General features: G+C 36.6%; 1 protein-coding gene across 1 annotated transcript in view; it reads right to left on the bottom strand.

Annotated features, from left to right (window-relative positions):
* Nucleotides 1–4677: 4677 nt before the first annotated feature.
* LOC126759302 (uncharacterized) overlaps nucleotides 4678–15943 on the bottom strand; it is a 54398-nt gene continuing 43132 nt past the window's right edge. The window contains exons 4-5 of the mRNA XM_050474037.1: nucleotides 14308–14621; nucleotides 4678–11989 (exon numbers count right to left, since the gene is read on the bottom strand). Coding sequence (XP_050329994.1) covers nucleotides 10679–11989; nucleotides 14308–14621 — 1625 coding nt within the window. The 3' untranslated portion in view covers nucleotides 4678–10678. The remainder of the gene's footprint in view (nucleotides 11990–14307; nucleotides 14622–15943) is intronic.

The raw sequence follows: 15943 nt of genomic DNA on the forward strand, positions 1-15943 counted from the left end.
GCGTCCAAGCAAAACAGCTGGCAAAAATTAACTAAGTATTCAAAACAGCCTATCTTGTCAGCATAACTATGGAATATGAGTACCAATATAACACAATCAAAAAAATCGAACATCAAACGTAGCCAGCGAAGTGCCAAATAATTAGCGCGCCATCAACAAAAATATTTATATATTTATTTTGTCATTTTCAAAGTAATCCTCAATACGTTTATGTCAACTATTTTTCCAGCTCTCAAAGAACTTTTTATAAGCTCTTTCTGGGATGGCCTTCAGCTCCTTCAGCTTCCACGGAGCGGCAATGCCATTTTGGGGAACAAGAAAAAATCACACGAAGCCAAATCTGATTAAATTCGGTCACAATCATAGCTCGATGCGATGGTGCATTATCATCGAGTAAAACCCATGAATTGTTCTTACACAATTGCGGCTATTTTCGACGGATGTTCTTACCCAAATGTCTTAAGACGACCAAATATGACTTCTTATTGATGGCCTGTCCCTCTGGAAAAAAATTCATGATGCGCCAAACCATTTTTTTTTTTCAAAATTATTTTATTTATTGTATCTGCTTTTTCTTAAAGCCTAACAATAAGTAGTAAAATCTTAAATCTATTTAAAAACTAGACAGACTCAAGCAAGTGATTGAGCCCTTTTGGTGATACGTCGCTCTTTAATAAGCAGGCATATCTCTTCTTTTAAGTCGTGTTTGATCACAGGAATGTACCAAAGCATTAGCCAGAGGGTTTGGGTGATCTCGGAGTTTAGATATATATTTAATTCTGCTGTCTTCTACTTCTTTTTTTACCATAGGAATACCAAGGTCTTTATGGATATTTTCGTTACGCATGTACCATGGTGTTGTATTAGATCAATATTAGTTGCACAGGTCGTACCCCACAGTTGAATGCCATACATCCAAATCGGCTTTATGACCGCATTATACAAAAGCACTTTCTTGTCTAGGCTAAGTTTTGAGTTTTTATTTAAAAGCCAATTTAAATTTGCAGCTCTAATCTTCATACATGTTATTTTACTAGAGATGTGTTTTCTCCACGTGAGCCTTCTATCTAGGTGAATACCAAGATATCTTACTTCGTTCGCTTGGGGTACTAAAACATTGTTTATTTTTACTGGAGGGCATATCTTTGGTCTTAGCGAAAATGTAATGTGCTTACACTTCTGTTCGTTCACGTTTATACGTTAATAAATTATTAGCTGTTGGAAGATCTGCTGTATATATTATGTATAGAGGGCCTAAAACATTGCCCTGTAGTACACCAGCCCTTATCTGTCGTTCATCAGACATGAAATCTCCCACTTTTACCATAAATTTTCTATTTTTTAAGTAAGATTCCAAGGTTTTATACAATTCTAAAGGTAGAATTTTTTTAATCTTATATAAAAGACCTTCGTGCCACACCTTATCAAACGCTTGAGCTACATCTAGAAATATTGCTGAACAGTACTCCCTGTGCTCAAATGCTTTCCTTATCTCGTTAGTAATTCTATTTAATTGCTCTATTGTGCCATGTTTCGCACGAAATCCGAATTGTTGCATTGGTAATGTGTTATTTACGTGGAGGAAAGGAGACATCTTTGATAGTAATACTTTTTCAAATACTTTTGAAAGACAGGGTAGAAGACTGATTGGTCTGTATGAAGACGGCTGTGTTAAGTCTTTCCCAGGTTTATCTATCAAGATAATTTGCGACTTTTTCCATGAAATTGGATAGTATCCGAAATTTTATCATGTCCCGGCGACTTTTTTGGATTCAGTTCTTTGATGATACCAATGATTTCAGAAGGTGAAGTCATAAGAGACTCGAGTGACCCTTTAGCTGTGTTGGGTAAGATTGGCAGCTTAAAGTTGTTCTTTTGCAAATTGGGTTGAAATACCTTTTCTATGTGATTTGCAAAACAATTAGCCTTTTCCTCGTCACTTCGAGCCCAATTTCCACCCAAGTCTCGTATGGACTTTTGGGCGCCAAACCATGATCATCAAAAAAAAAACAATGACCATCACCTTGATATTTGAGCGGCCTTGGGGTGGGTTTTTGGTGATTTCGATGATTGTTGACTTGTTTACAGGTCAAACACATAAACTCATGTCTCACCGGCTGTTATAATGAATTCAAGGAATGTGGGATCAAAATAGGCCCGATCAAACATGCCTAAAGAGACCTGTTTCCGGTACTGTTTCTGAAACAAACTCAGCTTTATCGGGACGAGTAGAGCAAGAATGCGTTTCATACTAAAGTATCTTCTAAAATCATACGAACGGACTCGGGAGAGATGTCAAACTCTCTTGCCATCTCCCTGAGGCTTCTTTGACGATTTTCAAGCACCATATCCTTCGCTTTTTCAATATTTTCTTCAGTTGAACATGTCTTCAACGATCTCTCGACCTTCTTTTAAAATTTTGTATAATTCGTAGGCTAGTGTTTGTGATAAAACTGAATCACCGTAAGTCTTTTCCAACATTTACAATGATTCCGAACACGAAATTTGTTTAGAAATACAAAGTTTTAGACAAACTCTTTTTCCATATTTTTATCCATTGTAAAAATCGCAACGCACTATTGAGGTGTACCGACTTAAGGGGGGAGCCTGCTTTAGAAGCTTAAAAAGATGACTTTTTTTTGCTTAAATCTCTTTAAAAATTATAGAATATGTCCCCAAAGTTATAGATAGGAATTCGAAATATTGTCGAAGCCAGAAGGGAAATAGTGACCGAGTGTCTAGCAGATATATGAGCGCTTGGACAGAAAGCGAAAACTTTGACGCGCGATTTCTCAGTTGTCGATTTTTCTTAATTGGCGGGCGAGATAAAAAAAAACCCAAACGTCGTATGGAATTGGGGCAAAGTTTTTTTATTTTTGGGATTAAATTATCTTCTATTTAAACATAAAGTAAAATTTGTTTGGTCAAAAACAACTTTTTTTCAATTTTTTATTTTTTTTAGAATTTCAAACTTTTTTTGAAATTGTCTTAGTTTAACTAAAAGATAAGTTATTGACAAACAGGAATCTCTTTGAATTTTTTGTTTCAGATAGAAATTGAGACCAGTATCCTGCCCGCCGCCCGACAAATGCACATGCGAAATGCATCGGGCAATCGCTTTCCAAAGGCAGAATATCAAAGATTTCGTATCCAAAAACTTTCCAGAAGATGCTTAAATATATAACTATAAACTCAAGAAATTTCGCTTTAATCAATTATTTCTTTCCTTCCCAAAAAAAGCCTAAAAAAACTCTTTTGAAGCCTATAAAGCAGGCTCCCCCCTTAAGTACCTGCTGTAAGCAAACTGGTTGACAAATCGTGCTCATGCTTCGCATAGCTATTAAAGACAGTTCTATCAACTTATCAGGATAAAGTTTTTTGATACCCGAGGAAACTACAATTTCCGGGTTCTATTTATCTCAATGTTTACTGAAGTTATCTCCTCTGCGACCTAATATTTGATTGAGCAGAATCGCATACTGATTATTTATTATACAAAATTCTATATCTATTTCAATTAATTTTAGGCATTACGAACAACCGTTAGTTGAAATATTTTACAATACTCTGTTGCGTGAGCACATAATACCTTGCGGTAGCAGACTCTTCATCTGCTTTGCTGGGTTATTTTCGGCCCTGGCAAACCTAATACCTGTATTGTTGTTAATCTCCTTCCAATACATACTTACGAATTATGCCATTTATTTCTGCGAATGAAAACTGCATTTTATTTTATATTTTTGTATAATAATTTCTTTATTTATAATTTCCTCTTTAATGCAGCATTTCTCACTTATACTTAAGCTATAAATTTTCTTTATTATTACTTTTGATTTTCATTTTGTATGTTGGTTTACTTGTTTTTTTTTTCCTGGTTGTTGGTGCGTGTACGGCAACACATCTAACCACATACATATACATAATGCTGTATGCATGTGTGTGTGTGTTGGTTTGTAGCTTAGAACATACACTATTTGGCATTGCATTGATTTGATTTCACTTCGTACTTACGGCTTAGACTATCAGTTATTTTATTACTATGTTGCTGTTGCTGTTGCTTTTTGTTTTGCGTATTTTTTACTGGCTGCCAGGCAGTCAAACATTTTTCATATTCACCGCATTCGTCTGCTGCTCTATAAATTCATTTTGCGGTTTTATTATTATTTTATTTTGGTAAGACTTGTTTTGTATTTTAAAGAGACTTTACATGTGCATTGTTAGTCTTCGAAAATACAATAAAAACAAAAGTCGAGTATTTTCGCATATCAAAAAAGAATAAATGGTCGATCGCAAGTGCTTATGCTATGCTATGCTATGTATGTTATGTGTGTAAGATTGTTGAACTATTGTGCAAATTTCTGAAATTCATATTTGCTCGTGCAACTTTGATTTGCTTTATATCTTATAGACTGACTACACAAATAGTTGTTGCTGTTGTTTTTCATTTTGCATTTTTGATTTTTGTTTTATTTGTTTATTTTATGTTTAGCTTTGCCGGTACATAAGCGCATAGGATCGCCTTAATTCGCACACGCACTTACTTATATACTTATTTGTATGTGTGTTTATGCACCTAAGTCTGCTTGTATTTCTGTGTGTGTGTGTGTGTGTGTGTGGTTTTAAGCAGTGATTTACTTTTTATTTTCTTATTTTATTTCGATTTTGATTTAATGCGCATTATTCTCGTTTCGTTATTGGTTGTGTTAGAGTTCCAGCATTCATTAAGCTGTCGAGTGTTTTCCCTTTACTAAGGCTAGTTTTCAGTAAATTTCTTATTATTATTTTTTGAGTAAATTAAATTAACAAGAATTTCCATTCAAATGTTCGTTTTACAAGTGAAACGCTTTGAGTGTTTTTACTTCGTTTTCTGTGTAATTATAATTATTATTTAATTTTTTAGCTTGTATTTGCAACTACTTAATTAATTAGTTAATTAATTTTACCCTACTTTCTTATTTCTTATTATTTTTATATAATTTTTAGGCTTTTTGTGGCCTGCTTAGCATTAAAATTTCGACTTTAAATTATTTTATTAATGTATGTATGTGTGTTGAGCGCGAAAAAAGATCTCTAAATATTTTGAAAATGATTAGGAAAATAAAAGATTTAATTTTGAAGAGGACTAGTTTGGAACTAGTTTGCGAACCAGTAATAGAACATACTGGAGCTTATTGTTGACTTTCCTGGAACTAGTTGTAAGTCACTGAGTTGGACACTGCAGCTGGTTGTGGACTATCTTATAACCAGTTGTATTACCCATTAACTACTTGTAGAACCCTGTTGAGCTGATTGTGGGCTATCCTGGAACTATGTGGAGATCACTCATGATATAGTGGTAGAACATCTTGGAGCTAGTTGATCTTGGAACTAGTTGTAGATTAGTCATGAAACTAGTGCGGAATCCGCTGGAGTTTGTTGTGGACTATACTGGAATTAGTTGTAGACCATTTAAGAACCAGTATTTGTAGAACCCCAGTCTTGAGACTAGTGCAGAACCCGCTGGTGCTGTTTATAGACTATCATATAACCAGTTCTGGACCACCCACGAACTATTTTCAGAACCCTTTGGAGATGATTGTGAACTTTCCTGAAATTAGTTGTACATAAGTCATGATATAGTCGTGGAACAATTTTGAAGCTGGTTGATGATAGGCATCAATTTCCGGGTGCAAAATGTAAGCTGCCAACATTTGATCGGAAATGAACTAGTGTCCACTAATTAAAGCTGTTTTAAAACATATACGGGCTTTAGCGATTTTGTTCATGATTTAAAAAAAATAAGAAACAGAAGTGCATGAAACTAGGAATACAAAAAACCTTAATTTTCACGTTGGTTCATTATGAGGAAGTTTAACTGTGGACTGCTCTTTCTGAGATCTTTCTCCAACTAATTTCATTTCAGTCAGAAATATTTCAATTGAGAAACTAGTTATGATTTAACTATATGAACGCTTCGTTGACCAGACCTCTATTTCAGTTTTTTTTTAGTAAGAAATAAAGCAAAAAAAAAAAACTGTTAACAAAGATGTCTAAGAAATTTAGTGAGTTAGTTTCTTATACTCGTATAAGTTTTAAATCTGGTCATTTTAGGACCACTTTGAGTTTACTCCAAAATAAAAGAGTTTCGAACTAGTCTCTTTTAAAAGAGTTCTAAATAAAAGAGTTACGACCTAGGCATTTTTCATAGCGAGCTCCTTCCCGTGCGTCTGCGCCTCCCTCCGGAATCATTCAATCATTGAAATTCTTACTGAACATTCTCCAATTGGCGTACATCCCCTAAAGGCTGAAAATCTTGTCGGCCACTAATTGTTCATACATCCCAACAATTTTTCTTTAATTGTCCAGCTTTTGCAAGACTGATGTTGAAACATCTAGGCAGTCGGCATTTTCGACGAACCTGAATATCAGTCCCCTCAACAAATTTATGGACGGCTCCAGGTATTCTGTCGAGATTTGAGAGCCTTTTCGTTCAATACTTAGTATTATTTATTTATTATAATATACCGGCGTTCTCAACTGTCCAAGTGGGATCCGCTTTTAGATAGGCATTTGGACGTAACGTAACCAACCGAGTCTTTTTTTCATATTGCTGTGACTAGTGACTGTTCCGTTTTGTTTGGAATTTTCTATTGAAAAACTACTATTTTTGGGATTGCCTGAACGCTTCACTGCAGGATTGTTTTAAATTCCTATGGATCCACAAAAAGACGCCCTTAAATATCATAGCGTTTTGACTGAAATGATGAAATTTCATTAAATCAAACATAGTTTTCAAATTCTCAAGCGGTTTATGTGTTTTGCTGAAAAGTGAAATTTCTTATTGAAAATTAGATTTTTATCGCAAGTTTTTTTGCCTAATTTAAATAAATTAAAATAGCTTTCAATAATATGCTCACTTACTGTAAAAACTTAAATTATTTTTTTATATCATAAATGTTTTTATCTCTTGTTTTCGATTATAATTAGTTGTTAGGTATAAAGTATTTGTGAAACTGGTATTTACAATGACTTTCAAAAATGTTTTTCATTTTTTTTATTTTATAACAAGATGATTTCACTAACCTAGTTTTTACCCATTTTAAATCATTTTCACTATTTTTTACAATAATTTCTGCAATTTTAGCCTTAAAAAATCTTCTTGAACGCAATGTAAAATGTTTATTCAAAATTAGTATCAAAGCTTAGCGACTTAGGAATAAAAATATTTTTCACATTCACTTTTTGTAAAAAACATTTTTTGTTAAGCAAGAACAACAGGGTGCGCTTGGCAATGACCATGTTTATGAACTTGTGGAACGCCTAGACAGAACTTAACCTCCAACGAGATTTTCGAGTTGTTCTCAAGTGTATGCCATTCTTTAATATTTATGTTGTTTGAAAATAGAAGTTAAAGAAGTTACACAGGAATCATCTGTAAACAAATCAATTAAATTTCTTTCTGGAATTAAGATTTCATAAATTTTTTTTGTATAATGGTCAAACATTTTCTCTTTCGTAGATATCAGAATTACACTTGATATACAAGTATGTATAAAATTTCAAAGTATTTTATTTTAAAGTATCTGGAACCATAAACTTAACACTATTTCTTCAAAGCTAGGAAATTTTTTTGGAATTTGTTTGAATATCTAAACCTTTCAAATAAAATATTGATAGAACATTTCTGATATATAAGCGCTATCAAACTATGATGCATAATTTGAGTTTTTAAGTGCCATGGAAGAACATAAAATTTCAATGAGGATGAAGTTTTATTGGTGAGCTTATGAAAGAAATCGGCTTAAGGCTTTTAAAAAATGTTAGGAACATTTTCGAAATGGTTTTGTTCTTCAGAACTATAAGCTTTGTTGTGTACCGAAAAGATACAATTTTATATTAGATTTAATAAATGTAGATTGTAGAATAATGATGAACATTAACTTAGATAAGGTTAGGTAAACAGGCTGATTTCTCGTTAGGCCACGAATAATCCTACTTAGATAGCTATAGAACGGATAGGCGTTATGATGCCCAGAACTTCTAGGTATGGATCAAAACGACCGTCGCATATCGACAAAACGTCGAGAGCCTGTCAAAAATTTATTAAGGCCGCTAATATCAATTCCAAACAATTCGCAGGGTTAAAAGTATGGCAACAAAATGTTTCAACCTTAGTCAACCGTAAGCTGGAAAGTGGAGGAGAAAGTGTTTGATGTTTCCACCTTATCTTCTTCATTGCAACTATGACAAGTTGTGTCTTCCAAAACCCCCACAAGTGCCGGTTGCTGATCAACATTTGCTAGGGAACCCCTGCTCTTTTTTGTTTTAATGGAATTTGGAAAAGGTGTGTATTCTTGCAAGTTCATCGCCGTTACAATCTCACACGATTCCCGCTGTGGTATATCAACTTGAAAGTTATAGTACATGGTGGAAAAATATGAATCCGCAGGCACAGTATAAAATTTTCCCGTGCCAGTGAGACAAAGAAGTGCCCGTAGTGTTGAGAATATTGCTGCCGCTAGCGCATCATTTGAGGAAGACCCAAATCAGTCTCGCACACATTGTTCACAAGCATTGTGCATATCTGTGATGTCGTTGTGACGAATTTTGCGAAAAGATCTTGGCCTTCGTCCTTGAAAATGATCAGAATCATCTTCAGCGATTAGGTTCACTTCTGGCTGAAGGGTTTCGTCAATAAGCAAAATATGCGTTATTGGTCAGACAGCAATCCACACGTACTCCATGACTCACCATTGCATTCCACAAGAATTGCGGTGTGGTGCGGTTTGAGGGCCGGCGGCGTCCGTGATGATCAAAACCGACTCGCTCCCGAATTGGATGATATGGACTTGAATAATATTTGGTTTCAACAGGACGGATCCACAAGCCACACAGCGAATGTCACAATCGATTTATTGAAAACCAAGTTTGGTGAACGTGTTATCTCACGAAATGGCCCAGTCAATTGGCCGCCTCGAATGTTCCTTCACAGGAATAAAGAATTTTATTGATATCCCAAACCGTTTTTGTTTTATTAAAAAAAAAACTTTTGTAGCGCTCTTATTGAAAAATCAGTTAGAAACCACTCATACTGAAACAAAATTTAAGTTTTGGTTATAAAATGATTATGTATTGGTTATATAGTGGTTATATCTGACAGCCGAAGCTAAAAATGTATGCTACATACATATATGTATGTAACAAGATGTAACCAATAAAAAACTCAATTGGGATTGTTTGGAGGATACGTTGTTTTACATTTTAGTTGAAGCTATGAAATATCTATGTTAATAATAAAAAGAGGAAATATTTGATGGTTTGAATCAAATTGGCTCCAAAACTACTTGACGGATTTGGAAAATGCCACAACTCGCTTTGGTGAATATACTATGTGGGCGTATTATTAAAAATTTCAAATGAAACTCCAACAACACGCGGATTTGAATACAAATAATATTAAAATTGATGAAATTCATCGTCAATTTGAGATGCTCTTTTTCCAAATAGGTTGACAAACGTAGTGGAAAATATCAGAACTTCTTATTAACTAAATATGTTAAATTAAAAAGTATAGAGCTAGCATCAAATAACTTTTATTATAAAAACTACTCTTTGAAGAATTCTCCACAAATTTTCAAAAACTCGAAAATAGCTGCTATGTCTAGTGAAGTTAGCAGGTTCTACACACTTTATAAAAAAATTTGCCGAATCTTACTTCATTACAAATAAATCGATTTTTTAGATTAAAAGTTATTATTTGAAAAACTGTTCTAAAATTTTCAAAAACTCGATATTTGTTGTTATATCTATTGAAGTTAGCATGCTATACATATTTTATACAAAAAATTTCAAATTATTCGGGTTTTCATAAGGTTGTGCTCGTTGTCTGAGTTATTGACATAACCTTCAACTTATTTTTTTGGAATAACCTAACTTTTTTGAATGCGCAAAGCACAGTGCAATATAAAGGCAAGATATGTTATGTTTACACTAAATATACATATAACCACAAGATAACCAAAATATTACTTATTTTACACTAAGTTGTCATATAAGCCACATAATTACTTCAGAAGTGATTATAACGTAATTCTTTCGAAATTCAGTTTTAATATTATATTCATATTTAGCATCGATCTAATGCTAGTTATGTGTGTTCAATTATTGTGTGCGCATTATTGATGAGTGTGTTCGATTAAAAGTCTGTAGCCGGAGTACAGCAAATAATAAGAGTTTCAATCTGAGCCTATCTATCATAAATCTAAACTTAAATTAGGTTGCCTAACACATTATAGCTAAGCTAAATACAACTAACAAAGTCATTAGAAACATATTTATACACTCTTGGAGGCAAAGAGACGCAGCGCATGGCATGGCATGACATACCACAGCATCCATAACCGTTCCACTTACTACGATGGATGCCCTGCTTTGCCAGCTCTTAGCTGCTTTACCGCCAGCGTTGCCCCGATTTGCATACTTTTCATTAACAAGTCACTTCTTTCTACATTATCATATTTACAGTTATGCTTAGCCTAAGGTGTCTTCGCCTACAAACTATATATGTCTGTATGTATGTATGCACGAGTATACGCGATTGTGTCTGTTTTAAGAGGACCTTAAAAATACTCGTAACTTTATGGCCGAAAGGGAGTTTCGCGACAACGTTTGCGGCGTTGTGGCAAGCGCTATGCCGCAACTAACAGGCATTCAAGTGATTCGCGCCCAAAACAACGCCCGACGACATGTAGCCCACACCGCTATTGCCGCCAACAACATGATGATGGTGATTGCCCGCCTGCTGTTGCTGGCGCTGTAGCTGGTGCTGATGCTGTTGTTGATGCTGGAGCCGCAATTGCTGGTGGTGGTGCTGCTGCTGCTGCTGCTGATGCGCATGGTGATTGTGGTTGTTCGCTGTCGCTGTTGCGTCCACTGATGTCGTTGTGCCGCTGACATCATTGCTCGTTGCTTTTGTGGCGGTTGAGGTCAAATTCACCAAGCCATTGCTTTCGGCAATAACCATCCCCACACCGACACTCACACCGACGCTAACACCACTCACGCCCGTTAAGTTGGCGTTGACTTCGCTCTTCTTTAGCGTGTTGGTAGCGGATGTCATTGTGCCGCCGCCACCACCACCGACGCCCTTACTGTCAGTGCCATTGCCGGTACTGGTCCCCAGTGGCGTGGTAGCCGTGGTGGCAGTGGCGCTGGTGCTCAGGCTGGTGCCGCTGATGTGTGCGCTAATGCCGCTTGGTACACTCGAAATTGTCGTGGTAGCGCCGCCAGCTACCGAGGCGCGCACCAGCTCCTCATTGGGTATGGAGAAGTGTCGATACGAAATGTATTCGGGTGGCATGGCGGCTTGTCTTTTGGCATTCTCGATGCGTTGCTTCTTCAGTTTCACATAACTCAACACCGAAATCATGACAATGAACACAATGATGCCCAGGCAACAGCCGACAATCAGACCGAGGCGCCGCGTTAATATCGAGTGTATGAAGCCGTTGCTGGAGAGCCCGTTCTCGTCGGTCACCAGACTCGGTGTCGAGTCCAGCGTTTGCACGTCCGTACAAGTGGTGATGTGTGTATTTTTCAATACGTCCCGCAGCGCATTGTCCGTGACGACGGTATTCTCGATTAGCGCCTGTTGTTGTTGCGGCTCGGCTTGCGTAAATAATTGCTGCTGGTCGTGCGGCTGTTGATACGTGTGAAAATATTGCTGATAATATTCGGATTGCTGCTGCTGTTGTTGTTGCTGTTGCTGTTGCTGTTGGTCGTAATAGTAGTGTTGCTGTTGTTGGCCTGCGTTGTAGTTGCCGCCACTTGCGGCCGCATCGTCGCGTAACATTAGCACGGTGTCGTTAAAGTGTATCCTTTGCAAGGCATTCGCCGCCGGCTCGGACAGCCAATTACCGGTGCCAATGACGCAGATGTGGTAGCGCGTATTCGCGTTCAGCTTTGTTAATTTGGCCGAGTTCGCGGTGCCGTTGAGACGTTTGCCACGCATCTATGGGGAATAAAAACAAAAATAATGATTGAATTAAGGTCATTTGAGGAAGCGATACGAAAATGTTGGTACAAGTACTTAATTTTATCAGGCTACAAGTTTATCTGTCAATATACGAACGGGAAGGTGTATGGGAAAACTTAGAATTCTTATCCTACGACTTCATTTCTTTCCTAAATCTTTTAGGAGACTTTTTGGAATAATCTTTAGTTAGTAACGTATGCCAGCCTATAACAGGGTGGTATGTGTTGTCTGAGACTAATTACTTCTTCCCTAGATCGACTCCCCACAAATAAGTTCGGCGTAATATGTGACGGACCCATATAACTCTAAGCCCATTGTGAATAAACTGATTGGACCTTATCAGTGTGGCTTTAGACTTAACTTAACAAATCCACCAAAGGACTATATTTTATAATACGTCAAATCCTGGAGACAACTCTAAACTATATTTTCACTACACGTGGAATCCTGGACTAGGCCAAACAGATCGACACCAAACAGCTTTTTGTTGATTTATTGTTCTTCAAAGTACTGCTGAAAAAATTGTATGTAGCAGACGTTTCCAGAAAAAAAGCGGATGATGTTGGTCTTGTGGTGAACGAGGGAATGACAAAGTACCTGTAGGCTAAAACAAAGATTGCTAGCATCTTGGGAACGACAACTGTTGACAACTAAAAATTTGAAAAGGTTAAAAACACGTATGTATTTCTCGAAACCAACATTAATACCACCAATAATCTAAGCCTGTAGATCAAGCTTGGATTAACTCCATTAGGATTAGAAGGTGTCAGAAAACTTTTCACATGCTAATGGTAGAACAAAAAATCGACCAAAATTCATATCAAATATCAAGTTGTAGCTGATCGTCTTTGTACAGTCTTCACCTGTTCTATTCAAGCTATTTAACTGGTTTGTTTCATGTAGAACGATTTTGTACATTTCTATAAAGAAAGCAGCAAGAAAGGGCCAAGCTCGGATGCAACCGAAAATTTTATACTCTTGTAACTTGTAAAGATCAAAGGTACATATAGTGTAGAGTGAGTTTCCCTCCGATTTTATTCACTCTAAGCACAAAAACTACCGTTACTAACACAATACCCCACCTAAATTTAATTAAGATAACTAAGATATTGACCGATATATGGGGTATATGGGGACTCAGGCACATGTAGACTCGATTCAACCCATTTTTATACACAGGAATAATATTGCCAGGAGAGGATTCTGTCCGAGTCTCAATTGTATGCCTCACAGGTTGACCGATATTTTCGATAAGAATTCAACTATAAGCAATGGGTCCTCATATTCAGTACCTAGGTGCTTGAACGGCTTTGGTTCGATTAACGCAATTACGCATTCCTGATATTTTAGGAATTACTCGAGGAATCATATCAAGTTTTATTGAAATCGGTAGGATGGATCTCGAGATATGCGATTTCACCTAAAAGTGGGCGGTGCCACGCTTGTCGTCCAATTTTGATCCATTTTTGATACAGTTTCCGGTAGGCATGTAAGGTCTTCTTTGATTAGCCGGACCTTCGACACTGATTTGAACTAAAATGGGGTAATATTCCAATTTACCCCAAGAAGGAAAATATTTTAAAGATACAATGCCCTGCTAAAAAGATTTGGGTTAAATTAAGGGTTCTCCAATTATGTAAAATATTGAATTTCCAAAGCAATTTTTCGGACATTTTTTCATTCCGAAAATCCTTTTGTCTAAGCTCATTCGACGTAATTGGATTGCCGCCAAATAAACATATCGTTCAGGTCTTCGAAAAATATCTTCCTTAATAATTCATATTTCCATCAATGCGAAACTAAGAAGCAGCAAGCAAACCTTTCGGAACTGACGACCAAGAAATCTATAAGTGATCGTTTACCTGTTAATGATTGTTCAGAAAGAGCAAATTTTGTGCGAATTTTGAAGCAGTAACTTGTAGATAAAGAGAAACCGTCTTTTTTTTATTTCCCACTTTATTTCAAAGTAGTCTGTTACGACATTCCATATTCATATAAGTATAATGTCATCTTAAAATAAATTCTCTAAAATAAGAGTTTCAGTTAGTTTGTGGGTTGTTACACTTAGATTTTCGGAAGTTCCATATTTTTTAAATATACTTAAAATACTATAACCAGCAAAAATTCGCTTTGAAACCGCAACTCGTTAATTTCCTTCCCATTCGAAAAAAAAATCGAGAATTAAATGAAATATTTCCATCTAAAACCACATACAATTCGAGTTCAGCTGTTATTGCTTATGACAACAAACATCACTACACAATCTACTATTTTCTCTTATGGTTATCACTCACCTCATCGTAATCAATGCCATCTGTGGTCGCGTAATATACAATTTCATAGCCAGTTAAACCCAAATGCTCACGACTTAGCCACGAAACGACCACTGAATATGGCTGAATATCCTGTATGGCGATTTTCGGTATCAACGGTGCATCACAAAATTGTTGCGGCTCCATTTTGGCGAATACCTTGCCCCTCAAGTCCACTGGATGTTCACACCTTAAGTAATTAATGCCATCACCGGCGCTCGTTTGCGACCATTTTCGATGATCGCGCAGCCATTCCCATAGCTTTTGTGCGTCACAGCTGCAATGCAGTGGATTTTCTATATAGTTAACCAACACAAAAATAACCAAAACAACAGCCACAGCAACAACAATTAAGTGGCATGTTTGTTGTGCGCGAGTATATTCATCGACGTTGTTATTGACGTTGACATTGATGAGTTCCAACAGGTAATACGGCCAATACCATTGAGGTGGCGTCAATTGGTGTAGTTGTAGTTGACATTTGATGCGCGCAGTTAGCGGTGATACAACGTAATTGTTGCATTTTTTATTGCCCGTATAACGGGTTGTAGTGAAGAGCGGCAGTCAGTTTCAGTTCGCCGCAACATTTAGCCAGTTGTTGTTGGTAGATAACCAGGTGGTGAGCAGAGATGGTTTGAAAAGAGCGACAAAAAAAAAGTAACAGAGAACCGTTAGTAAAGCGCTTATCACATGCAAGTAATTACAAATAAAGATAGAGGCAATAAAAATTGTATTAAAAAAAATGTATTAATTGTATTTCAATTCAAAACGGTTATTGTGAGGAACATAATCTCCAATTTATTCTTTTCGATTCCCCCCATTTTTTTATTTCCCTTCCTTTCTTCCTATCCTTATTCGTCCTTTGTCTTTATTGTCTACAGGCAAGGCTAGAAGGCTCTAAGGCGACTCCAAATGTCTTGTGGATCCTGAATCCTGTTCATGTCGAAAACATTTTCGACAGCTCTATGTTGACCTACGAGGAGTAACCGCCTTTAATGAAATCTAAAATTGAACCCAACCCACTACTCATGAAATGAAAATCCTAAAACGAGCCCAGTCGCCCAAATCATTGACACACATTATTTTGCAAGGCAATGAAATGATCCAAAGACGGTTTCATTTGCCGAAGATAACGTTCTCTGCATTTATCCTAAGTAGTGCGTATTGACAAAGGATTTGAGGAATTGGAATGAATGTTGACTTCAGAACTAAAGCAAATATTACCTCTGATGTATCAGTATTACCAAAACTGTGGGCTCACGTTAGATACACTCGATTTTGCTGCGAGTAAATTAGGGATCTCTGTGTGTATGAAATCGGTATGGGTTGCTTATTCGCTTCGATAATTCCATTAGACTATTGATGCTCGACGGAAGAGCTCTGGTGTTGGTTTAACCCAACTATTGAGTAATGTGTCGATGGATTCAAAATAGTTTTAGTGCCAGCTATTAACAGTACTTCAACGAAGTGCGGCTTCTTCCAGGCATGCACGACTTCACCAGCTGTAGCATCAAGCCACTTCCATATTTAACTTTACTGGGTATCTGACCACAGCAGTATGGGCGGAAACTGTAAAGCATATGAGTAAGAAGTGAAGGACACCTTTACATCAGGATGA

Source organism: Bactrocera neohumeralis, chromosome 5 (genome assembly GCF_024586455.1).
Source record: "Bactrocera neohumeralis isolate Rockhampton chromosome 5, APGP_CSIRO_Bneo_wtdbg2-racon-allhic-juicebox.fasta_v2, whole genome shotgun sequence".
Classification (NCBI taxonomy): domain Eukaryota; kingdom Metazoa; phylum Arthropoda; class Insecta; order Diptera; family Tephritidae; genus Bactrocera; species Bactrocera neohumeralis.